Raw genomic sequence first — 26,768 nt, forward strand, 5'->3', positions numbered from 1 at the left:
ATAACCCCTTTAAGGGATTTAAAATCTGAAATCTATTGCATACTCTTGCTCCAAAAGTAACCAGTATCTGGATGTATTTTTTAACGTGTTCCTTTTGCAAGGAATAGTAATAATGTGAAGTTTAGCGATATTTCTCTTTGTGGGTGGTGCCAAACGATATTATGGAGCTCTATCTATAGGATTTAGCAAAAAAATATATAAGAAAATGTCCCTGAAGGTTTTCAACATCGGGTGCAGAAAATTTGGGTACCCGGCACCTGGGGGTTATCCTACCGTGTATTGCAATCACATGGCTGTAATACCAGACACAGTCCATGGATCAGTTGTTCACAACCAGGGTGCCTCCAGCTGTTGCAAAACTACAACTCCCAGCATGCCCGGACAGCCTTCGGCTGTCCGGGCATGCTGGGAGTTGTAGTTTTGCAACAGCTGGAGGCATCCTGGTTGGGAAAGACTGCCATGGACTATCATGGCGCTGCATTAGAATTATTCTATTAACTTTTGCTTTCCTTTGAACGGTGTTTCCCAACCAGGGTACCTACAGCGGTTGCAAAACTACAACTCCCAGCATGCCTGTTCTTGGGAATTCTGGGAGTTGTAGTTTTGCAACAGCTGGAGGCACCCTGGTTAGGAAACGCTGCATTAAGGTCTTAAAGGGGTTATCCAGGGAAAAACTTTTTTTTATTTATCAACTGGCTCCAGAAAGTTAAACAGTTTTGTAAATTACTTCTATTAAAAAAAATCTTAATCCTTTCAGTACTTATGAGCTTCTGAAGTTAAGGTTGTTCTTTTCTGTCTAAGTAATCTCTGATGACACGTGCCTCGGGAACCTCCCAGTTTAGAAGAGGTTTGCTATGGGAATTTGCTTCTAAACTGGGCGTTTCCCGAGACACGTGTCATCAGAGAACACTTAGACAGAAAAGAACAACCTAAACTTCAGAAGCTCATAAGTACTTAAAGGATTAAGATTTTTTAATAGAAGTAATTTACAAATCTGTTTAACTTTCTGGAGACAGTTGAGAGATATATATATATAAAGTTTTTTCCTGGATAACCCCTTTAATGCCAGGCCAGATTCTTAGACTCAAAAGTGCCAAAACCACCACAATCCTTTTACATCAAATGACTACTTTGTCTTTTTCTTGTCATGTACTCTTCATAGTCGCTGTCAGTACTAGTCGTAGAAGAATCCTTATGTTCATTGTGTTATAGTGAACATCCATTGATCAGTGTGAATGTAAATAGTCTTAGATTTTTATCTTGGATGTTCACTTCTAGAATATGTGTAGACACCAGGCAAGATTGCTGTATTGAGGTGAGCTTACTTGCTGTTACGGTGTGCAGTGTTGCTCCGTGGCTTGTAAGAATGTGTATTTTATTTTTTAAATAAAACTTTTAATGCTGCAAACATACACTGCTCTAAAAAATAAAGGGAACACTTAAACAACACAATGTAACTCCAAGTCAATGACACTTCTGTGAAATCACACTGTCCACTCAGGAAGCAACACTGATTGACAATTATGTTGTACAAATGGAACAGACAACAAGTGGAAATCATAGGCCATTAGCAAGACACCCACAATAAAGGAGTGGTTCTGCAGGTGGTGACCACAGACCACTTCTTAGTTCCTATGCTTCCTGGCTGATGTTTTGGTCACTTTTGAATGCTGGCGGTGCTTTCACTCTAGTGGTAGCATGAGACGGAATCTACAACCCACACATGTGGCTCAGGTAGTGCAGCTCATCCAGGATGGCACATCAATGCGAGCTGTGGCAAGAAGGGTGTCTGTGTCTGTCAGCGTAGTGTCCAGAGCATGGAGGCGCTACCAGAAGACAGGCCAGAACATCAGGAGACATGGAGGAGGCCGTAGGAGGGCAACAACCCAGCAGCACCAAGATTGGCAAATTTGCCACTGGGGCCCTGTGCTCTTCACAGATGAAAGCAGGTTCACACAGAGCACATGTGACAAATGTGACAGTCTGGAGACTCCATGGAGAATGTTCTGCTGGTGCAGTTGGCCCTGGGTTCCTCCTAATGCAAGACAATGCTAGACCTCATGTGGCTGGAGTGTGTCAGCAGTTCCTGCAAGAGGAAGGCATTGATGCTATGGACTGGCCCGCCCGTTCCCCAGACCTGAATCCGATTGAGCACATTTGGGACATCATGTCTCCCTCCATCCACCAACACCACATTGCACCACAGACTGTCCAGGAGTTGGCGGATGCTTTAGTCCAGGTCTGGGAGGACATCCCTCAGGAGACCATCCGCCACCTCATCAGGAGCATGCCCAGGCATTGTAGGGAGGTCATACGGGCACGTGGAGGCCACACACACTACTGAGTCTTATTTTGACTTGTTTTAAGGACATTACATCAAAGTTGGATCAGCCTGTAGTGTGGTTTTCCACTTTGATTTTGAGTGTGACTCCATATCCAGACCTCCATTTGATTTCCATTGATAATTTTTGTGATTTTGTTGTCCGCACATTCAACTATGTAAAGACAAAAGTATTTCATACGATTAGTTCATTCATTCAGATCTAGGATGTGTTATCTTAGTGTTCCCTTTATTTTTTTGAGCAGTGTGTTTAACCTACTGCCATTGTTTGGTCATGTTTGGTTTATTCCAGTGGTGTTTTAAAGGATGTTTACATTGTTTTGGGTTTCTTCCCCCCATACTGATTGACCAATATTAATTTTATAGCTTTCTTATCATGGTTGCTTTTTGTAAATTTCCATTTTTGGCAGCCATAAATTTTTTTCCTATGTTATTTAATAGGTTTGTTATATTACTAGTGTTGTATTTAAAGCACTACAGGAAATTATGATTTTTTTTTCTTAAAGGAGAAGTCTCATAGTGAAAAACGTATAGGGGTTAAGTTTTAGATTCCCGGTAGACGGACCGCTGGGACCCCATACAATCTCCTGTACGGGGCCCCGGCGCTCTCAGGGAGCGGCATGATCCCCGCCCCCTCCATATATCTCTTTGGTAGAGCCATTTGACTATCTTCGGCTCTCCCATAGAGATATATGGAGGGGGAGTGGTGGCCCTGTTTCAGGCGGGGGTCGTGACGCTGCATTCCCGGGGAGAACCAGGGGTTCCAGTGGTTGGACCTCTCGCGATTTTAAACGTATCCTCTTCTGCGGATAGGGGATCATTTTTCACTATGACATATTTCCTTTAACGCCTACCTCCAGTGACAATAATTCAGTGCTCTTAGATCCTCTTGCACGGTACCTTTCTGGTGGAGTTATTTTCTTATAAGGCCCAACCATTTGTACTATAGACCTCACCTTCCTCCCCATTGTCTCTCGCATTGCAGATACAGTAATCACTGTATTAAAGCCACTAGCTCACATTAACATTGCTGCTCCTTTCCCCTGTTGCTTATAAGTCTACGCCAGTGTTTCCCAACCAGTGTGCCTCCAGCTATTGCAAAACTGCAACTCCCAGAATGCCCGGACAGCCTTCGGCTGTCCGGGCATGCTGGGAGTTGTAGTTTTGCAACAGCTAGAAGCACGCCTGTTGGGAAACATTGGTCTACACTAGGGATTGACCAATTATCGGTATGGCCGATATTATCGTCCGATAATCACGATTTTGGGCATTATCGGTATCGGCAATTACCTTGCCGATAATGCCGCACCGCCCCGGCCCCATTGCCTCCCCCATCCCCGGTTTTATAATTACCTGTTCCCGGGGCCCATGCTTCTTCTTGCTCCTGCTGCATCCTGCGTTACGCTGTGCGCAGTGACGTGACGTGCACGACGTGACGTCACCGTCAGTGCGCACAGTGACAGTTCAGGAGGACGCCACCAGAGCCAGATGTAGAGTGGACCCCGGGAACAGGTAATTATAAAACCGAGGATGGGGGAGGCATTGGGGGCGGTGGCGGTGATAGGTCTCAGGACCCCCGGACAGGCAGGGGGAGAGAAGCAGGTGGAGGCGGCGGTCTATGACACCGCAAAAGCCACTGCAGTGCATTGATTTAAAGCGCCCGCTTTAAATCAATGATCTGCAGCAGTGTCGCGGGGGGATAAATAGCCGATAACTTATACCGGAATATCGGTATAAGTTATCGGCTATCGGCCCTAACCTACACTGATTATCGGTATCTGTATCGGCCCTAAAAAAACGATATCGGTCGATCCCTAGTCTACACAATGCATCGATCAGCACTGATGCTGCTGTAACCACAGGACTTTAACTGATTCCCTCTACATACTCTTAATGTAACTACAGTCTGAATGTAAGTGAGATACACAAGCTTTATTTAAGCAATATCTCTGATCTATCTACCTATCTATTATAGTTTGCTCTTGTAGCGGACACTGGCAGGGAGAAAGTAAAGGGCTATAGTAATTCAGATCTACTTCTCTGGAATAGTTTGAAATTCTTGGCGCATGCACTTATTTTTATCTTTAGGTAAGAAACTTGAATTTACCCACTGGGCTGCTAGTCTTTAGAGGTTTTTACTTGAATCACTGGAGGTATGCTTTAATTTGTGTGTGAGCTAGTAGACACCCTTTAGATGCCCTTCTTGCCATTTGCTTAAAGGGGTACTCCACTCGAAAATTTTATTTTATTTTTTTAAATCAACTGGTGCCAGAAAGTTATACAGATATGTAAATGACTTCTATTAAAAAAAATCTTAATCCTTCCAGTACTTATCAGCTGCTGTATGATCCACAGGAAGTTCATATCATTTTGAATTTCTACCTGAGCACAGTGCTCTCTGCTGACACCTCTGTCCATTTTCAGAACTGTTCAGAGCAGGAGATGTTGTCTATGGGAATTCGCTCCTACTCTGGACAGTTCCCAAAATGGACAGAGGTGTCAGCAGGGAGCACTGTGGTCAGGCAGAAAGGAAATTCATAAAGAAACGAACTTCCTGTGGATCATAACAGCAGCTAAGTACTGGAAGGTTTAAAAAAGATTAATAGAAGTAATTTACAAATCTGTTTAACTTTCTGGCACCAGTTGATTAAAAAATAAAAATTTTCCAGTGGAGTACCCCTTTTTAATTTATCATTCTGAGTAAAGGCAGTAAAAGTTGTATATACTTTTGCGGTGCATTATAAATGCAGATAAGTTATTGTACCATGTTTTATGGTACTGCAGAATTGAGATCACTAATAATTGCTTTATATTACGTAAACATGTGTGAATGTGTATAGTATGTTATATATATTTATGCACACTATTAGTAACATGAGATATATATATACAGATCAAATAATAAAGCTTATAGCGGTCAACTCCGGGTCATCAGACCTGCAGTCAAGCTTAGGACATGCGGCCATAATGTGGATGCAGAAATGCGGCCATATTAAACAAGTATGAACCAAGCCCTGGGATGTAATGGAGGATCTTAATAAATGGGTGAATAGATTTGTTTGATTTGATTTGTTCAATCATACAAAGCTCTAACAGCTGTAAATAATAAAGTAGAAAATCAAGTCCCCGGTTATAAATAGGGTAAAAGAGGAGTTAAAACAATTTGCACTCGTGGCAGGGCACTACAACTCTCACTACATATGTATAGCTTTGCCTGTGCTGGATGAGCACAATCCTACATACAGTAACTAAACAATCATAAAACAAGTCTCAAGCTTTCTGACATCTAAAATGTAACACTTTATTAGTTGCACATCTCATCGTGAAAACCGGAGATGTACTGCCAAAAGTAATGTGAAGGGGATTGTACGAAACAATTGTTCATACAAACGGATCACTGGAAAACAGTGTAAATGAGTGCTGATTGATGTCATCAGCCGGCGCTTGTTATGAATTCTGTCTTTAAAAAGAGCCCAGTGTATACCTGTGTTTTGTAGGGTAAGAAGGTCTCTATATGCTGAAGGTGATGGGGCAAGCTGCATAAAATCGTCTGTTAATGGTGTTTGTGCCGTATTTCCCATATATATATATATATATATATATATATATATATATATATACGGTATATATGATTTTTTTTTTTTTTTTTTTTTCCGTTTTGGCATCTAATTCGTAATAATAAAGGAAATATTAAGAAAAAAATACATATTTACCAATAGAAGATTTCATTCCAGAAGGGCAAGTTTTTGCTTTAGACATTCAGGCAATCTGAAGGCCTTGGCCCTTAAAGGGTTAAGACCGCGGACTACTCTGCCACTTTTTGTACTGTTACAGATTGATTTTAACCATTGAGTGATAGCTGTGGTCCACCACAATGCATACACCTCAATGTATGGCTTTGGTTGCAGCTGTAGCTTAAAGGGTTACTCCGGTGGAAAACTTTATTTTTTTTTATTTTTTTTTAAATCAACTGGTGCCAGAAAGTTATACAGATTTGTAAATGACTTCTATTAAAAAATCGTAATCCTTTCAGTACTTATTAGCGGCTGTATACCACAGAGGAAATTATTTTCTTTTTGGATTTCCTTTCCGTCACGAGCACAGTGCTCTCTGCTGACACCTCTGTCCATTTTAGGAACTGTCCAGAGCCGCATAGGTTTGCTATGGGTATTTTCTCCTGCTCTGGATAGTTCCTGACACGGACAGAGGTGTCAGCAGAGAGCACTGTGGGTGTGACAGAAAAGAAATCCAAAGAAAATAATTTCCTCTGTAGCATACAGCCGCTAATAAGTACTGGAAGGATTAAGGTTTTTTAATAGAAGTCATTTACAAATCTGTTTAACGTTCTGGCACCAGTTGATTTAAAAAAAATAAAAATAATAATAATTTCCAATTTCAAAATCAGTTTATATCTCTACAAAAAGCTGCAGTGTAGTCCTGGCCTAGCACAAGTTCTTGGACTAGTGAACCATGTTTATTCTCTATTTTATGTGACAAGGTACACATTTTTGCTTTTTCGTGATTTAGAATTTTGTGAGATTTAGCGTAGCTACATTTGTGTGTTATTTATCTTTTTATATTCTAATTACTATTGTGTTACTATTAAATTGACATGATTTAATAGACAGACTGGTTGTCACTTTAAATCTTAACCCAACACTATGTGGTTGCACTTAACCCAAAAAATGTGACTTCTATTTCTCCAAACTACTGCTTACTTCTAAGGCTATATCAGTGTACGGGTATAAGTGACAATAAAACTTTTTGATTCTATATTTCAACTTTGTGTTTAATAATTAAAGTGTCACTGAACTGTTGACATGGAATAGAGGGATAGGAAAAGTTTTCATCGGTCAGGGTTACGGGGTTCAGATCCCCACTGATCGCTAGAGGAAATGATTGGCTAAGCATAAGACGGGCTACAAGGGAAGAAAAGCTCTATAGGGAGCACTTATCCTGGCTTGGTCTAGGGATTGGTTGGGGGGGGGGGGGGGTCTGAACACCCAAATCATCACTGATCAAAACTTTTGACATGTCTATATGAGATGTCAGAACATTTTTGTAAGTGGCAGTGACATGAGATTTGAGGTGTTTTCTTTAGTATGAGTAGTTGGATAGTTTCAAATCTAGAGGGGGATATACCCCTTGTAAGTCTTCCAGTGCCTAGACCAGTGTTTCCCAACCAGGGGGCCTCCAGCTGTTGCAAAACTACAACTCCCAGCATGCCCGGACAGCCTTCGGCTGTCCGGGCATGCTGGGAGTTGTAGTTTTGCAACAGCTGGAGGCACCCTGTTTGGGAAACACTGGCCTAGACATGATTATTAGAGATGAGCGAACTTACAGTAAATTTGATTCGTCACAAACTTCTCGGCTCGGCAGTTGATGGCTTATCCTGCGTAAATTAGTTCAGCCTTCAGGTGCTCCGGTGGGCTGGAAAAGGTGGATACATTCCTAGGAAAGAGTCTCCTAGGACTGTATCCACCTTTTCCAGCCCACGGGAGCACCTGAAAGCTGAACTAATTTATGAAGGAAAAGTCATCAACTGCCGAGCCGAGAAGTTCGTGACGAATCGAATTTACTGTAAGTTCGCTCATCTCTAATGATTATCAAGTGGTAGTTTTGATCTGTCAGTTTGATGTGACAGACACTTATCCAGAAAGAGCATTTCTTATAATCCTTAAAATGTCTAAAAGACAAAAAAATAAATAGGGGTACACCACAGTGTAGTACTCAAGGACTTGGGGGGGGGGGGGGGGGGGTTGGATGGTGGTCGATTGCACTTAACAGAGGAACTTGTGCTCTCAGGGCACAACCTACATGAGCATGTGTAGGTCTCTGGGTCAGCAGCCTCTCCATCCGACCGGTCCGGAGTGGCTCGCCAATGATTATAGGTAGAGATGAGCGAACTTACAGTAAATTCGATTCGTCACGAACTTCTCGGCTCGGCAGTTGATGACTTATTCTGCATAAATTAGTTCAGCTTTCCGGTGCTCCCGTGGGCTGGAAAAGGTGGATACAGTCCTAGGAGACTCTTTCCTAGGACTGTATCCACCTTTTTCAGCCCACCGGAGCACCTGAAAGCTGAACTAATTTACGCAGGATAAGTCATCAACTGCCGAGCCGAGAAGTTCGTGATGAATCGAATTTACTGTAAGTTCGCTCATCCCTAATTATAGAAACTGGATTGAAAAAAAAAAAAAAAAAAAAAAAAAAGGGGACAGTAACCAAGGCACTTTTCACATGAGATAATATATAACGTAAGGTTTACTCCATGTTGCACTGTGTTTCTATCCCATAATGTGATCTTCGTACATACATTTGACAAAGATCCCAGTAGGCGATGGAGCGCTTGTTTAAGGCTGGGTTCACACCACGTTTTTGATTCCTCAAAACCTGACTAAACTGTATCAAAACAGGTGTACAAGTTTTAACCCATATACGGTTAAAAAAACGTATAGGGTTTGAAAAATGATGTCCGGTTGCATCTGTTTTTTAAGAAAAAAAAATATTCATTTACTTTTCACTCCATTATAAATAACGTTTCACTTGTTTGATTGAAATTCCCAGGAAAAATACTTTGAAAAGTCAAAAACCATATGGTGCAAAACGGATGGAACCATATGCACATGTAAAAAAATAAAAATACAACATATACGGTTAAATCCTTTTTTTTTTTTATTTGTATTTTTTTTTTTTACCTGAACCAAAAACTGTGGTAGGCCAGATGCATTTTCAATGCATACGATTTTCACATTGGAAACGTATAAGGGAACTGTTTTGCAAAAATGTGGTGTGAATGCAGCCTAACATGGAGTAAGCCTCACTTTATGTATTATCTGGTGTGAGAAGAGCCTTGGTTACTGTTCCTGTTTTAAATTTTTCCAATTTCTACTTATAATCCTTGTTGTTCCCATATTTACACATTATTCAGATAAAAAATTTTTACCCGTCTAATTTTTTCCCCCCAATGGGAGAAATTATTAAAACCTAGTGCAATGCAAAGGCTTTCAGCAACCAGAATGCAGGTCTTTTGAAGATTCTAATAACTGGTTTGGTTGCTACTGAAGCCTCCCCCTTCCATTCTGATTTAGTGCCAATAATTTTTGCGTGAGATAGTCCTCGCATCAGTCCCTGTCCACACTGGGGCTCACTACTCTCCTTTGTCAGACATACACCCGCTGAGGCCAATTGGATAGGAAGCCAGTTTCGAAGTGTTGTTGGAAACAAGAGCCAGTGAAGCATGAACAGGTTTTGCTCCTATAGTCAATTCTGTGATTTTGTGCCATATGAGTAATAGTGCTTCATGACGGGCTTGGGATGCTTCTGGATCTTTAATATGAGCCTATAGGGACACAATGTAGTGCAATGCGTGAGCTTGTGGCGGAAGCTTGTAGACTTGTTCAGTGATGATCATATTTGCACTTGCTCTGCAGATAAAATGTCAGATCACATTGTAGGCTAGACAGCTAGTAGTATCTTGAGCAGTGGTCTCCAACCTGCGGACCTCCAGATGTTGCAAAACTACAACTCCCAGCATGCCCGGACAGCCAACGGCTGTCCGGGCATGCTGCGAGTTGTAGTTTTGCAACATCTGGAGGTCCGCAGGTGGGAGACCACTGATCTAGAGGAAACTAATGACTTGTAGTTTAAGGGGATTGGGCAATGGTGGAGCCTGTATGAAATTAATGTAAGTAGCCATTTAGTTAGGGTACATTGGCGGCGCTCTGCTACATTGGCGGCGCTCTGCTACATTGGCGGCACTCTGCTACATTGGCGGCGCTCTGCTACATTGGCGGCGCTCTGCTACATTGGCGGCGCTCTGCTACATTGGCGGCGCTCTGCTACATTGGCGGCGCTCTGCTACATTGGCGGCGCTCTGCTACATTGGCGGCGCTCTGCTACATTGGCGGCGCTCTGCTACATTGGCGGCGCTCTGCTACATTGGCGGCGCTCTGCTACATTGGCGGCGCTCTGCTACATTGGCGGCGCTCTGCTACATTGGCGGCGCTCTGCTACATTGGCGGCGCTCTGCTACATTGGCGGCGCTCTGCTACATTGGCGGCGCTCTGCTACATTGGCGGCGCTCTGCTACATTGGCGGCGCTCTGCTACATTGGCGGCGCTCTGCTACATTGGCGGCGCTCTGCTACATTGGCGGCGCTCGGCTACATTGGCGGCGCTCGGCTACATTGGCGGCGCTCGACTACATTTGGCGGCACTCGGGAGAATCTCTATGTAGCTTTTTATATGATGAAAAAACTTTCATAGAGTAAAATATATATTCTAAAATAATGCATTTTGTTAAAGCACTTACAGAATTCACTGTCTGGATAGCGAGGGTTGTAGCTGGATCTGTGAAATTACTTCATGTACTTTATAAAGCAGCAAACTGCTTATGATGATGATGATGATGCTGCTTTTAGAAAAGTATTTCTGTATTTCAGATCCAGTGACTCTCACATTGCGTTCTTGTACGTGTTCCCCACCGCAGTTACCACCAGCGTATCTTATATCCCTTATTAAATCTGAAAACCAGCATCTTCCTGGCAAGAAGAGCAGAATAGGAGAAAACTAGGCAGTCTGTTAGCTATAAAATGTTACATTCTAGCAAGGTCTAGTCGATTGGATCAATCGGATCTAATGGATCTCTCCTTGCTAGGTGATACTAGATCCACTCGGATACTCAGGGCTAGAAGTCATAAGTCACACAGAAGTAATATCTGACGTGCCATGTTATAGTACAATAATGTGCTGACACGATCCTCGACGTTGCTTTTCTTACATACAATGTGTTTCTTGGATGTATTTGGCTGCAAGGCTTGCAGTAATTTAAACTTTACTGACTTTGCTTAAAGGGGTACTTCGGCCCTAAGACATCTTATCCCCCTATCCAAAGGGGGCGGAGTCGTGACGCAAGGGGGCGGAGTTGTGACATCACGATACTCCGGCCCCGTGGTCGTTAGTCTTCAGACATAGAGCGATCGTCGCTTCGTGTAGCTGAGACAGGTGGGTGCTGTGTGAGAGATTTTGGGGGTCCCCAGCGGTGGGACCCCGCAATCAGACATTGTTTCCCCTATCCTGTAGGTAAGGGATAAAATGTCTTAGGGCCCGGAGTACCCCTTTTAAGGGCTTTTCCAGGGTTAGAAAAATATTGCTGCTCTCCACCAAAAATCATACCACTCCTAGCCTTTGTGTGCGGTATTGCAGCTCAGCGCTATTCATGTCAGTGGAGCCGAGCTGCAGTACCAGACACAAGCCATGGGCCAGACGTGCTGCTGTTTTAGAAGAATGCAGCCAGGCTTTTCTACTTCTGGATAACCATTTTACGGTAATTCACACGCAGCATAGCCTCTATTTTAATCTGAAATTTCCCGATTCAGGTCACTAAAACTGCAGGCATTTCTGCAACAAATCTGCTGAATGTGAATTTCTTTTAGTGGCTTTAAAAATAAACTACAGTTTTGTTATTCTTTGTAAATGTTTTTGTTATATTGTACAGACTTTGAATTCATTGATGGTTTTTATGATAAAAATCTCATTTCTGCGGTTTCTAGAGAGCAGGACGTTGTGGAAGCGGTGATGCTTTTTACACATTGGTCATGCGCATTAGTTAGAGGGCTTGTATTTAAGAAGTTGCGTACCTTGTTCCCCAGCGCTCCACCTCTTGCTCCATGACCATACAGCGCGATAGCTTCCCCTTTCTTGAAGGGGCCAGGCCATGTTTGCTATGCTGCACCTGCTGCATGCAGGCCATCGGCTATATGATGGTGTAGCAGATGTTGGACCTTGAAGTGGAGCACACTTGGAAGCAAGGTACGTTTTTAACAGCTTAGATCCCTGACAACCCGTTACATTGTTGGCCAAACTTGCTGACCATCTAATGTTTATGATCCTCCCATATATCTGCTGTTTGGGAAGATAAGGATCAGTAATGTTGGACTAAACTCCCATTGAAAATACATCCATGCATAATTATATCACTCCTGATCCCCCCCCCCCCATACACACACTTATGTGTATGCCCAGCTGTGAAGTCAGGGGCAACTAGTAGCTTGGTTTTCACCCTTCACACAAATAGCTAATAAACCAGAATTGGGCACAAATTTGTACTAATTAAGGAAAGGGTTTATTTTTTTTTATTTTTTTTGTTACAAAGATTTTCTACATTTTATGCAGAGTTTGCTAAGGTAATATTGTTGAAGAGTAGGTTTTTTGGTTTTACTTTACTTTTACCTGAGCAATAGCAGCCTGCACTGACCATAATACTGGTATTTCAACTGTTACATTGAAGTATGAGCTAAGGTAAAGGGAATATGTCAGCTCTAGATGATACTCAGAACTAAAGTGTCATAGAGGCCATTCTGAGCCACAGCATGCATGACTCCTCACTCCACCACCCTTCCCTGCTTTGACCGATTCACCTGCAGGGCTCAGTTCTGGAAGACAAGCTCTGTTTATTAATCATGCTGGGCAGTGAGTGGTGGTGGAGGAGGGAGACATGCATTCTGTGGCTCAGTACCACCTCTGACACTTGAGCTCTGAGCATAATGTAGAACTGACAGATTCCCTTTAAGAGGACTTCTCTGCTCCCCTGACATGACTGTTATAGAGTGTAAACTCGCTTTTCCAATAAAGTAACCGTTCTGGAGCATCTATTCTTAAAACTGTTACGCTGTTCTTCTATTAATATGGATAATTTGACAACATTAGGACATGTTACCACTTCCCTTTTCAGTGGCGATTGATAGGGTGCGTTCCTACACAGTTCTATCGACTGCTGGAATTGTAATGCCCAGTTGTCGGTTTAGTCATTTCCAGGAGGAATAACAGCAGAACAGCGCAAGAAAATGTTTATAGAATGATGCCCTAGAGTTAGTAATTTCCCAAAACGGACAAGACATAATAAAATCTCTATAGAAAAGACTAAGATAAGCTAATTTTAGGGAATATTTCACTTATGCAGATCCCACTCTACAGCAGAGCCTTGCATATGATGTGTTCAATCGATCTCTTATATTTCTATTCTTTTTGTTGCCGTTTTTTTGTCATTGTTACTGCTGTATTTTTTTTCTTTTTTCCCCTCATCCTCCTGTCCCTAATCCATTGGAGCTGCAGCATGCTCACGTGCTGGATGCAGTAAACCCATGTTTCTCTGCACAGAGACATCTATAACTTGCTTTGAATCATGTGTTTACCCCCAGCGTACCAGGTTCTACCAATGTGTGTGTGATACTGAATTGTCATGATGTTACCCTTTCTTTGATTCTTTGAAATTGAAAAATAAATTGAATAAACACTAATCTATGGTTGTGTTCTTTATATTGGTGCTGTTCATCCTGTCCGGGCAGTAGCCTATAGTAACCTATAATAAATGACTATGGGAGATTGTCCTATATGGTTATATCTTAGTTGTTTTTACTTCTCTGCCTTTTTAAGTTTTTGTTTAATTTTTCAAGTAAGGAAAGTTTTTTTTTTTATTTTTATTTTTTTATTCCTTTTTTTTGTTTTGTATCTTTGCTTTGTTTTTTTTATTTACTCTTCATACTAGGGCCTCGGCCTTCTCTGGGAGTGGGCTTTGGAGCACCATTCGGCTCAGCTATGAGTACTGCTCTGCAGCCGGCTGGCTTAGGCTCTTCAAATCTCGGAGGTACTTTTTTTTATATTTTATCATTACAGATCCTTATTTTGGTATTAGAAAAGTACTTTGTGATATGGGAACGTTGAATTTTACTTTATTCAAATGAATGGGACTGAGCTGTTATATTGTAAAGAAGATTGAGGGGAGATAATATTGTAAGTAGTAAAAGTCTACTTAATCGCCATAGCACTCCCTGGACATCTCACGTACATACATATACACATATATGGATGTTAACCATTCTTCCCCTTTAGATTATGCAAACAGGATCAGCTTTGGGGAACTTTTTTTTTTTTTTTTTTTTTTTAAATGATGCACATGCATGTAACAATACAACTAGGAAAGATATTACAGGGGATTATTCGGGATTTCAGAAGCACATCTACATTTTCTGAAAAACAGCGCCACACCTGGTTGTGTGAGGTAGTGCATCTCAGTTCCATTGAAATGAATGGATCTAAGTTGTAATACCACACACCCCACCAAGGATGCTGTTTTTGGAGAAAATAGCTTTATTTTTCTATTATTGAATAACCCTTAAAATGGGTTGTTTGTTTTTCTTATAATCTTCAAAAAAAAAATGTTCCCATGGAAATTGTTTATTGGGCATTAAGATTGTGGACTATAATTTTTTCTTGCTTACGGCTGACTAAATACTAATCCTCTAGATATGCAGCAGGCAAAACTTTCCTTGCTCTCTTGGCTTAAGTCTATACATATCCTTATATCCTCCTATGTAGGGATAAGTTTATATATCTACATATGCAGCCTTACGCCTCTAGCCTCTTAGGTAGGCCTATCCTTGTATATCCCTGTACATAGGCTTAAGTTTAAATATCCCCATTATTTGCCATACGTCTTTCTTCAAAGATTTATTTCTCTATATTTGTCTACATAGGCTTAAATGGGTACTCCGGTGAAAAACTTTTAGTTTTTTTAAATTAACTGGTGCCAGAAAGTTGAACAGATTTTGGAAATTACTTCTATTAAAAAATCTTTATCCTTTCAGTTCTTATTAGCAGCTGAATGCTACGGAGGAAATTCTTTTCTTTTTGAATTTCTTTTTTGTCTTGTCCACAGTGCTCTCTGCTGACACCTCTGTCCGTGTGAGGAACTTTCCATAGCAGCATAGGTTTACTATGAGGATTTTCTCCTGCTCTGGACACTTGCTGATATTGGCTTCAGGTGTCAGAAGAGAGCACTGTGGACAAGACAAAAAGGAAATTCAAAAAGAAAAGAATTTCCTCTGTAGCATACAGCTGCTAAAAAGTACTGGAAGGGTAAAGATTTTTTAATAGAAGTAATTTCCAAATCTGTTTAACTTAACCCTGTGTAGGGTTATGTGCATATATCCTCCTACATAGGCATATGTCTATATATCCTTCTACATAGGCTTTTGTCTACATATCCTCCTATGTAGCCATATACCCTCCTGCATACTGGTGGCCATTGTTTTCCAACCAGGGTGCCTCCAGCTGTTGAAAAACTACAACTGCCAGCATGCCCGGACAGCCAACGGCTGTCCGGGCATGCTGGGAATTGTAGGTTTGCAACAGCTGGAGGCATCCTGGTTGGAAAACACTGCTGTAGGCATATGTCTGTATATCCTCCTGCATAGGGTTTTGTCTACATATCCTCCTATGTGGCCTTGTCTGTAAATCCTCCTACATAGGCTTGTGTCTATATCCCTTCTTTCATGGGTTTTTACCTATATATCCTCCTATGTAGGCTTGTCATGTAGGCTCAGGTCCGTATAGCTTCCTACATAAGCTTACTTTTGTATAGAGATGTATGTTGGCTTATATCTCTATATCTTCCTGACTCTGCTGATTCTTTGGTGTGCGTTAATAATTGGGCAGGTTTTCAGGTTTCATAGCCATATAAAATGTGGTTTTACCATAAAAATATAACTTTAACATTGGTAAGGCTGGGTTCACACCACGTTTTTGCAATACAGTTACCATATCACGTTTTTGATTAAAAAAAAAAACTCTTCAAAACCTGACTAAACTGTATCAAAGTGTGTATACAAATTTTAATCCGTATACGGTTTGAAAAATGATGTCCGACTGCATCCGTTTTTAAGAAAAAAGTAAACATTTTTAACTTTTCACTCCATTATGAATAAAGTTTCACTTGTTTGATTGAAATTCCAAGAAAAAAAAAACTGTGCAAAGCCAAAAACAGTATGGTGAAAACCGGATGGAACCGTACGTACATACGGTTCTGTACGGTTCCCATTGACTCCCATGTTTTAAAAAAAAGAAAAACGTATACGTTTTAATGCGGTTTTTCACCCGGACCAAAAACAGTGTTCTGGGTTCACACCAGGTTTTTGCCATACTGTTTTCAATCAGTTTTTCTAAAGAAAGCCGTATGGCAAAAAAATGGATGGAACAGTATGGAAAAAAGTAAACCATATACTGTTTTAAAAGTGCATACAGTTCCGTTCGTTTTTGTAAAAAGAGAAGAAAAAAAGCCTAAGTTTTTGAAAATTTTGTCCATTTTTTTAGGGGAGGGGTGGGGACTTAAGGATGCAAATGCGCATGGGCAAAGTAAAAACCGTATACGGTTTCCCATGTGGAACCGTATACATGTGCATTTCCCATTGACGTCATTTTTTTTAATAACATGTTTAAAAAAAAAAAAACGTATGCGGTTGCAGTACGATTTTTAAACCGGAGTCAAAACCGTGGTTGACCATGATTTTGTCTCCTTTTTAAAAACCGTTCTGCAACTGCATACGATTTTTTTTTAATAACATGGACATGAATGGGACATGTATATGGTTCCAAAGGGTAAACCGTATACGGTTTTTACTTTGCACATACGCATTTGCATTAAAAATGGACAAAATGGACAAAAATTTCAAAAAGTTATTATTTTTTTTTTTTCCAAAAACGGATGGAACTGTATGCACTTTTAAAAACAGGATACGGTTTATTTTTTCCATACTGTTCCATCCGTTTTTTTTTTTTTTGCCATACGTTTTTCTTTAAAAAAAACTGATTAAAAACTGTATGGCAAAAACGTGATGTGAACCCAGCCTTAGGCTACAGTTTTGGATACAGGAGAAAAACTGACAAAACCGTACAGGATGCAAAACAGACACAACCTGATGCATCTTTTGGCATACAGTTTTCAATGTAGAGTCTATACGGGAACTGTATTGCAAAAACGTGGTGTGAACCCAGCCTAAGACAGAACAGCAGCTGCAGCTGTCTACATCACACGGCAGTAAAATGAGAGAACCTCTGCGTGTAACAATGGTATGTGCAAGGTTATAGCTTCATGTACATATGTCGGGCTCAGAGCAAGGGAAGTGCAGGGTCACGTTACATGAAATTAGGTGTGATTTATCTGACATGCTACACAAAGCAACAGAGTCAAAGGTTAGTCATATCCAGTATGAGCTTCACAAGGCCTGAGAGTGGAAGACTTTGTTTTATAATTAAGCAGACTATAGTGTCTTCCTGTGAAAGGGTTTGTCCTAATACCCCTTTTTATAAGAAGGTAATCGCAGTGATTAGCAGCCGCAGTCTGCTGAAACCAGTGTTTGATCCCCTAGCAGTGCCGCCATACAAGAAATAATTACAGTGTCCATTAAAACCAATGGGCAGTTTATGTAATGACGAGACCTCCAGCTCTCTGCTCAAGGCCCATAATGGAACCCTTCCCTTTATTAACTTATAGGCCATCGTTTACTATTGGATTTCCGTATAAATTTTGGAGAAAAAAGGTGGGTGAAACGCATTTCACCGTATTTATTAATGTCATGCGCCAATTTTTCCAACCAATTCCGACCATTTTTTCAAACTTTCCAAGCCAATGCGCCAAAGTTTTTCCAATGTGTAAAAACACTTTAATACATATGAAGTAAATGAGAAGAAGAACATCTGAACACATGAAAATGAAAAAAAGAGGAATATTAGTAAATGAGCCCCATAATGTCCTGAAAATAGATTTTGTAAATCAGACAATCTCTTGGACCTTACAAACATTGGGGTTAATTCTTATTTACAAGCAAGTAGCACATACCTATTGTAAGCGTGTCTATGCCCAGCACCTAATAGTGGCAAACTTGCCAGTACTTGGAAAGAACGGGAACAAAATATAATCCATCCCAGTCATAGACTCCATGTCGGGTCTCATTCTGTCTGGTATATCTGCATGCATCTGCACACCTCCAACTGTTGTGCCCTAACCTCTGCCTATTATACTACTGTCACTTTACTGTTGTGTCGGACTCTGAGCCTTTACAAAGTAAATATCAAATATCCAGTATATACAGTTAAAGGAGTTGTCTGTACAAATAAATTTTTGGGGGGTTTGAACTGGCACAAAAATAAAAATATACTTACCTACCCCAATTCCTCCCATGTCTGTGCAGAAGGTATCTGGGATGGATGTTGGAATGGATAGGGGGGGTTGTGAGTGTGTTGGTTTTTATTTTTTTATTTGTTTTGCTCTGACAACCCTTTAGTCTGTTGGCTTAGTCTCCTCATGAACTTCCTTTCTCTTGCACCATTATTTGCTTGCTTGGCATTTGCCTCGTGCTACTTTGTGTACTTTCTGCGGTGCATCTGCACTTCCTGTTTTTATATAGTTTTTTTCCCTTCTGTATTATGAACATATTTTTTGCTCTACCTAAAATGAGGGTAACTTCAGTTCTTTAGTGACCCACTCTTGATCATAATGGGTGTTGGAAAAGTAAGACCCCCTCGATCATAAAATGATGGCATAGCCTAGGCATATACCATCACTTTGAGGTGGGAATACCCTTTTTAACATAATATATGTTCAGTGTGACCATTACCAGTTTATCGAGCAGTGTTTCCATATCAACCAGTTGGGTCCATCTAGTTTCCTCTGGATGGACCCATTTTATAATATTTAGAGGCTAAAAATGTGTACACCCATTAAGTTTGTAACAACAAGACTAAAAGTTTGGCTCCTCCCAGCCTCGTAGACTTACAGCACTTTTTAGGGTATCTTATAGATGCCCAAATGTTGGAGTTCTGCCTGGTGACCAGTTCCCTTAACTTTAAGCATAAGTCCGACAGAAGGTAATCGATTAAATCTTCGTAGCCTTAGACTGAAGTCCAATGCGAGTGAAATCCATATCCTAACCACTGTAGTCTCGGGCTATCAAGTTGTGGGAGATTTAAACAGATATCCTGCTGCCCCATTGTGAACGGAGTTACACTTTAAAACCAAAATTGCAAAGAATAATAACAATGTATGAAAAAAAAATCCTTTTGTTTCTGTAGCTCAGTTTGTCAGTCCTACATGGAGATATTCTGGTTGGCCTGGTTTGTGTTCTAAGGCAATCTCCTTTTGTACGCCCTTATCTTGTACTTTCAAACCGACACATCATAAGTTTTGATTACTAAAACAAGGGGTTCCCTTTGTCTTAGATGGGGGTCTCGGCACCAGCAACCCCCCTCCCCCCTTTTAAAGGAACACTCTGGGGAATGCCGATACTGTTATTCCTAGTGGAGGTCTTAAAGGGGTACTCCGTTGCTCAGCATTTGGAACAAACTGTTCCAAGAGCTGGCGCCGGGAGCTCGTGACGTCATAGCCCCAACCCACTCATGACATCACACCCCACCCCCTCAATGCAAGTCTATGGGAGGGGGCGTGACGGCTGTCACGCCCCCTCCCATAGACTTGCATTGAGGGGGCGGGGCTATGACGTCACGAGCTCCCGGCTCCAGCATTCGGATCAGTTGTCTTGTGTCCACTCCACCTCAGACCTTGCACAGTATCCGTTTTATCCAGACATCTGTTTATCCTTATGTTTTCATAGAATATTTGTTAGTTTTATGGTCTGTAGACAAGAACTTGTTTTCCCTTTAAACTGTACAGAAATGTAGCTCGTAATCTTGGTTTGGTGGGGAAAGCATTGACATTCTTACTGTATATCATTTGTGCGTGTGTATATATTATAATATAACCTTTGTAGCTGTCTACGTGTTACAAATTATGTTACATGTGTTTTGTCTAATACTGTCCCAATAGGATTTGGAAGTAGTTCTGCTTTTGGAGGCAGCACCACTGGGGCCTCCACCTTTGGCTTTGGAGCTGCAAATAAACCATCTGGAAGCCTCAGTGCAGGTTTGTATTGTCTGTATATTATCCGAGCAGCTTTGTATAAAAAAGTGACGCATATCGAAAGCATTATGTAAATGCTCTTAGACGTGCCCCATGGGATATCTCGTACAGATCATTAGAAATTCTTACACCATTAGTTTGTTTAAGATTATGGTAAAAAGCACATTCACTGGGTTATATGTTCTCATTTATAATTCTCACTTCTCTTCAAACATTTTCTTTCTTTTAAATTGATGCTGGCCCAGTGATACGGTGAATGCCAAAGGTGTGGCTCCATGAAGCCCTGACCATTGCTTGTGAAATGGACTATCCCATAATATCCCATAAGTGTAAGGCTGGTAACGACAGTCGACAAGGTCGTGAGCCATTCTTTTGTTAGCAGATCGACTCTTGCTCAGAAGAGGTTACCATGTGTAGATACACCCTCGGCAAAGTTGATATGCCTTAATAGGGTTGTCTTTCTAGCCTGCCTGTTTTTTATTTTTTTATTTTTTTTTCTCCCTCCTTGCTTCCTAGGAGCCATAACTTTTTGTATTTTCCAAAAATTGGACCTTTTAATGGCACTCTTTATTTTGACAAAGTTTTACTGTGATATTTGTAGGCTAACATTGTATCTCTTTTATTTAGTTTTTACACAGTTCACTGAAACTGACATGTAACTTCTGTGGGTCAGAAGATAAAAAATAAATTTAAAACCTTTTTAAAGAGTAATTGACAGCCTGTTGACCCGCACTTAACCGAATATACTGGGTTATAGTGCGAGTGAACAGCTTTAAAAAGAGGGGTTACTTATAGTAATCTGTGTAGTAGTTGCAGAGTTATTGCTGTTTATTCACTCATTCCTATTGCGTTGCTGTGCGCAATGGAGGCAGGAAGCCAGCTCGCCGAGCTCCCCTGCCTTCTCAATATTCCCTGCCCCAGTTGGAGGCTTACTGGTTGGGAAATACTCATCGGGTACTGACTGTAAGCAGCCAACACCTGTTGTGTATGGAGTTGGCTAAGGTCTTGAGCACACATTAGCTGTACATGTATGGTGTATGTCACCAAGGAGTTAAAGGGAACCGGTCATTTCATGCTTTCTGAGCCATGGGCAGTATGAAACATGGACGGTGTTTTATAAATTCATAATATAAAACTTATCCAAGAACTGGGTGAAGAGTCTTCCCTGCTGGCTTTTCACTCCTTTCCTGTCTAGTTTTTAAACTATGATTTCTGTAAAACACTGCAGTTTTTCTAAGTGAATCATGTATAGATGGTTGTAATAAGGAACTCTGTCCTTGTTACATGCTGTCAGTGGTTTGGGAAGCATGAAACTATGACAGATTCCATATAAAAAGGTAGTCCGGTTTACATTTCTATTTCACTATTGTGCCCAGACTGCCTAATAAAACAATAAAAGCTTTCTCTCTTCTTCCTCACTTCCCTGTAGCCTTTGGTATCGGGGTTCCCACTCTGTGGCCAGGCCTCTATGGGTCTCCGCTGATCTTTGGCTTTCCGGAGATGACCGCAGCAGTGTCCGCATCAGTCAGTGATTGTTCAGTTGTAGAGCTTTAGCCGCTGCAACTCTAGGGAAATCCTACTTCAGCGGCAGGAAATCTGTTTAAATTTCCCAGCATCTTCGGGGTCCCAAGCAGGTCTATGGGATTTAAGGCAAAATCCAAATCCTGACCCTGTAGTCTCGGGCCCCTAAGATGCTGGGAATTTTAGGGTTACTCCGCCCCTTAACCTCTTATGCCGTATCCTGGGACCCCTCGCGATCTCCGGCACGCCAGTCATTTGGTGCACGGAATGAACTCCGCTCCGTGCTGGATGGCTGTCGACCATAGCCATCACCCCTTCCCATGGAAGCTCCAATCTACAGTGTTCAGAACGCTGCTGTGTTGGCCCGGAGATTGCAGGGGGGTCCCAGCAGCTGGACCCCCTGCGATCAGACATTTGATCCCCTATACTTTGGATAGGGGATATGATGTCTACCCCTACCCCTAGAGTACACCTTTAAACTGATTTACTGCCGCCGGAGCAAACTTGGAGTTACGCTCTAAGAGATTCTACCTTGAGCTAAATCTGGCTCCCAATCGGCTCTCCGGGGGAAGTTGTATATAGCCGTACATTTTAGCTGCGGTGGTAATGAAGTACTGTCAAAGGTGACAGCTATGTATTGTTTTAAACGCCTCTGGCTAAAAGAGTTCTAAAAGGGAGTTCTAATATATATATATATATAAATATAAATTTATCAACAAGTTTCAAGATTTCCGCTTGCTGTGATGCATGGAAATATCTTGATTCAAATACATAGTCGCCAGAGCATGAATTAAATTATATATATTTTTTTTAAATAAAGCTGGAAAATGCCTTTTAACTCTGCCTTTTCTTCATTTTGATATAATAATCCATGAGTGCAATATAATCTAAAAAAGCAAATAAATATTATATAATGCACTTCACATGCCCTGGACTATGTAAAGAATTTAGTAAATCATTTGATGTCTGTGCCATGTATTACATTTGTACAAGTGTCCACTGATCTCTTAAGAATTGAACCTTCTAGTTTTGCCCTTTTTCTGGTTTAAATTTTTTTTCTTCTTCTGTCCTATGAGATTTAAAGTGAACCTGTCACTTAAATATGTGTAACGGGGACACATTTCATCCCAAAAGCTAATATTCCCAGGGACTTGAGTGCATTTGAGCGTCACAGATTTGTGCACACAACTTTGCTAAAGGCATAATGGAAGGTGTATGACAAAGGCAGTGTTTCCCAACCAGGGTGCCTCCAGCTGTTGCAAAACTACAACTCCCAGCATGCCCGGACAGCCAAAGGCTGTCCGGGCATGCTTGGAGTTGTGGTTTTGCAACAGCTGGAGGCACTTTGAGAAACACTGCTCTAAGGGTAAAGCGGGTCATTCTGACACTTGTCCCTAAGCCCATGGGTATGTCAGAGCTGAACGAAACTTCATTTCTTTAAGTGATGGGGTTCACTTTAAAGGGGTACTCCAGTGGTAAAAAAAAAAAATTTCAAATTAACTGGTGCCAGAAAATTTTACAGACTTTGTAAATTACTTCTATTTAAAAATCTTAATCCTTCCAGTACTTATCAGCTGCTGTATACTACAGAGGAAGTTGTATTTCTTTCTGGAGTTCTTTCCAGTCTGACCACAGTGCTCTCTGCTGACACCTCTGTCCGTATCAGGAACTGTGAGGTTTGCTATAGGGATTAGCTTGTACTCTGGACAGTTCCTGACATGGACAGAGGTGTCAGCAGAGAGCACTGTGGTCAGACTGGAAAGAACTCCAGAAAGAAATACAACTTCCTTCGTAGTAATCGGCAGCTAAGTACTGGAAGGATTAAGATTTTTATAGAGAAGTAATTTACAAATATGTTTTAACTTTCTGCCACCAGTTGATTTTGAAAAATTTGTTTTCCACCGGAGTACCCCTTTAAGTAACTTTAATATTTTTTTTTTTAAACATTTTTGTGATGTTTTGTCACTCCTGACTTTCACACGCCGAAAATGTAACCATTCCAAAGTGCAAATAAGTGAAGGGAATAGTATCTCATGTTTTGGCTAGAGTAGAGTTATTTAAATGGAAACCCTTTCTCACTTAAATTAATGGTTTCAAATGTATTTTATCCCCTAAAGGATTTGGCAGTTCATCTACATCTGGATTTAACTTCAGCAATCCCGGGATCAATGCATCAGCTGGCTTAACCTTCGGAGTATCTAACTCCTCATCGGCAGGTTTTGGGACTGGATCACAGCTGCTACAGCTTAAGAAGCCCCCAGCTGGAAACAAGCGAGGGAAAAGATAGACCTTTTTAGAAATTATGTAGTTAGTACATTGAAAAATCTATTTTTCTAAACAAGTACTCTTAATTGTTCCCCAAGAGGTTTATAAAGTTTTTCTAAATGTGTTTTTTTTTTTTTCTTATTTTCATGTCCGGAAGTCCTTTATATATCTGTAGTGTCTTCCTTGCAAAAATATCATGAAAAATGTTCTCCAAGCTAGAAATGCAATATACATGATTGTCTTCATGATGGCTTCTGCCTCGCTGGTATGGTTTTTCACCTTTTAAAGGTAGAATGTTACCAAAAGTGTGTTATGTATAGCTTTGATTTGCTCTTTAGTAATGATGCGTTCTTTCAATTATGTTTTTAACTACGATGTGGTAGCTGTGGTTCCATATTCTATCCATACCCTAAAGACTAAGTTGGGGGGGGCTTTCATTGCACCATTGGCTGGTAAATGTTTTTTTGCCAAAGTTCCATCTTTTGTGCCGTTCTTACATCCACAGAATGGAATTTCCTGCTCTGTGCACTATAAGTTCCGCTTACTTAGCGATGATGCTGATGGTGAATATATTTTATAGTATCGGACAGTGCCGCGTAATGTCCGTGCAGCCATTAATGGTAGATTCCAGAGGAGACTGCCGCAATTGGAATGTGCCCAGATTTTTTTTTTTCATGGAAATTCAGCATGGAACTTCTGTAGTGTGAACATACCCTATCATTTTCCAACACCAGTTTTCCCCTTTGCACTCTTTTGGGGGTAATAACAAATTAGGAGAAACTGGAGATGAGCATTTCCTGATTCTTGTAAGTATTTGATTTCCAGACAGAGAGCACAACTTTAGATTACACTGCACCACATGTAGAGGGGAATCCATTATATAGCCCCTGTGCTTGGCCATAGGTCCATCCAAATAGAGCGCCCTTAAAGGGGTTGTTCTATTAAGCTAAATAGGTCTAAACTGCTGCATTATGCGAAATTAAACAGATTTCAAATGTACAATACTGAAAATGTCCTGCTTAAGGGCTCATTCACACAGAAGGATCCGCAGCTTAATTTATGCTGTGGATTTGCCGACCATGGGACCCCTCCTCTATGCCTGCTCATAGCGGCAATCCACCACTATGAGCAGACATGCTGCGGAGTGCGAATCGCCGAACGCATGCGCAGTGTAGTTGCACACATCGCGGCTCCTCCCTGAGCTAGACAGAGAGCAGCCGCGATGTGTGCGAGTATACTGCGTTTGCGCTCAGCGGATCGCACATCACAGCGTGTCTGCTCGTAGCAGGGGATTGCCGCTATGAGCAGGCACAGAGGAGGCAGGACTGTAGGGTTCATTGACGGCGTATCCGCAGCGTAAAATACACTGCAGATGCGTCCGTGTGAATGAGCCCTAAGGGTACGTTCACACGTGCGTATTTTTGATGCAGAATTGCTTCAGCAAATTTTGCTGCCCATTAAAGATCTGCAGCAAAAATCCGCGCGTGTGAACGCACTCTAAAAGAGATTTATACTTTCTACTAAGGTGGTCGCTAGAGATGAGCGAACATACAGTAAATTCGATTTGTCACGAACTTCTCGGCTCGGCAGTTGATGACTTATCCTGCATAAATTAGTTCAGCTTTCCGGTGCTCCCGTGGGCTGGAAAAGGTGGATACAGTCCTAGGAGACTCTTTCCTAGGACTGTATCCACCTTTTCCAGCCCACCGGAGCACCTGAAAGCTGAACTAATTTACGCCGGATAAGCCATCAACTGCCGAGCCGAGAAGTTTGTGACGAATCGAATTTACTGTAAGTTCGCTCATCTCTAGTGGTCGCACACACACAGTTTAGCTGCAGTCTCCTGGTCTGTCCTGGAAGTATTTGCAGTCTCCACTGTGCATGCAGGCAAAGGGGATTATGGGAAAGTGCGTGCAATCTTGCATTGTACCAATACGGTCACAGTTCAAAAAGGTAACCAAAAGCTATTAGATGAATGGGGAGAAGAACAGTACCGCACATTCGTACTTCTTTACTTTTTGTATGTTGTACACTTTGCTTGGTTAGACCCCCTTTACATAGAAAAGATGTAGACGTGACGATTCTCCATCTTGTCTCTGTGTTTAAATATTTTTTTTGCGCGCAAGTCTACATACATTGTGTGGACAAGACTCTGTTTTAATAGTGCATTTTTGTTGCCTGACCGTTTTTGGGACACTGAATTATATTTTCCATTGAAAGATGTCTGTGAATTTGTATTAAACTGGTAAGGATAATAACGCCGGATTGCATGTTTTTAGCTATGGCGTGTGTATATGTAATGCGTACTGGATGTATATGAGCTGGAGTTGCGTATATTTGTGACCGTTTTGTAGCATGTTTTGTTTTTTGTTTTTGTTTTTTTTCTTTCCCAAGTTTTTGTAATATTTCTTTCCATTAAAAAGTGAATAAAAAAAAATGATTAAAGAATGTAAGGCACAGCTCGTGTTGCTGAATTACAAAAGTATTAGTTGTGATGTGGTATAGTATATAAAGCAGAGTTTGCCTACCAGGGTGCCTCCAGTTGTTGCAAAACTACAACTCCCAGCATGCCCGGACAGCCGAAGGCTGTCCGGGCATGCTGGGAGTTGTAGTTTTGCAACAACTGGAGGCACCCTGGTTGGGAAACACTGATCTGAAGGATACAAAAAGCACTTTAAAGTTGATTTCCATCATTTATATCTTAAAGGGTTACTCCGCTCTCAAGCATCTGCAGAATTCCACCTCACACCGGAACATTGAGTTCCTGGATGCTGTGTGCGGGCTTCTGTGTTCACACCCGCCCCCTCGTTACATCACCGCCTGCCCCATCAATGAAAGTCTATGGGAAGGGGGCGCGACGGCACTCACGGCCCTTCCCATAGACTTGCAT

The 26,768-nt window shown here is 41.4% G+C and overlaps 1 protein-coding gene across 4 annotated transcripts in view; it reads left to right on the forward strand.

Moving 5' to 3' along the window:
- NUP58 (nucleoporin 58) overlaps positions 1 to 24,002 on the forward strand; it is an 85,972-nt gene extending 61,970 nt beyond the window's left edge. For 2 of the 4 annotated variants that reach the window (XM_056561776.1, XM_056561777.1), the window contains exons 13-15: positions 13,889 to 13,987; positions 20,000 to 20,095; positions 23,731 to 24,002. In XM_056561776.1, coding sequence (XP_056417751.1) covers positions 13,889 to 13,987; positions 20,000 to 20,095; positions 23,731 to 23,900 — 365 coding nt within the window. In that variant the 3' untranslated portion in view covers positions 23,901 to 24,002. The remainder of the gene's footprint in view (positions 1 to 13,888; positions 13,988 to 19,999; positions 20,096 to 23,730) is intronic. The other 2 variants (XM_056561778.1, XM_056561779.1) reach the window with 2 other exon arrangements.
- Positions 24,003 to 26,768: the final 2,766 nt, after the last annotated feature.

The sequence above is a fragment of the Hyla sarda genome, chromosome 2 (assembly GCF_029499605.1).
Source record: "Hyla sarda isolate aHylSar1 chromosome 2, aHylSar1.hap1, whole genome shotgun sequence".
Taxonomy (NCBI): domain Eukaryota; kingdom Metazoa; phylum Chordata; class Amphibia; order Anura; family Hylidae; genus Hyla; species Hyla sarda.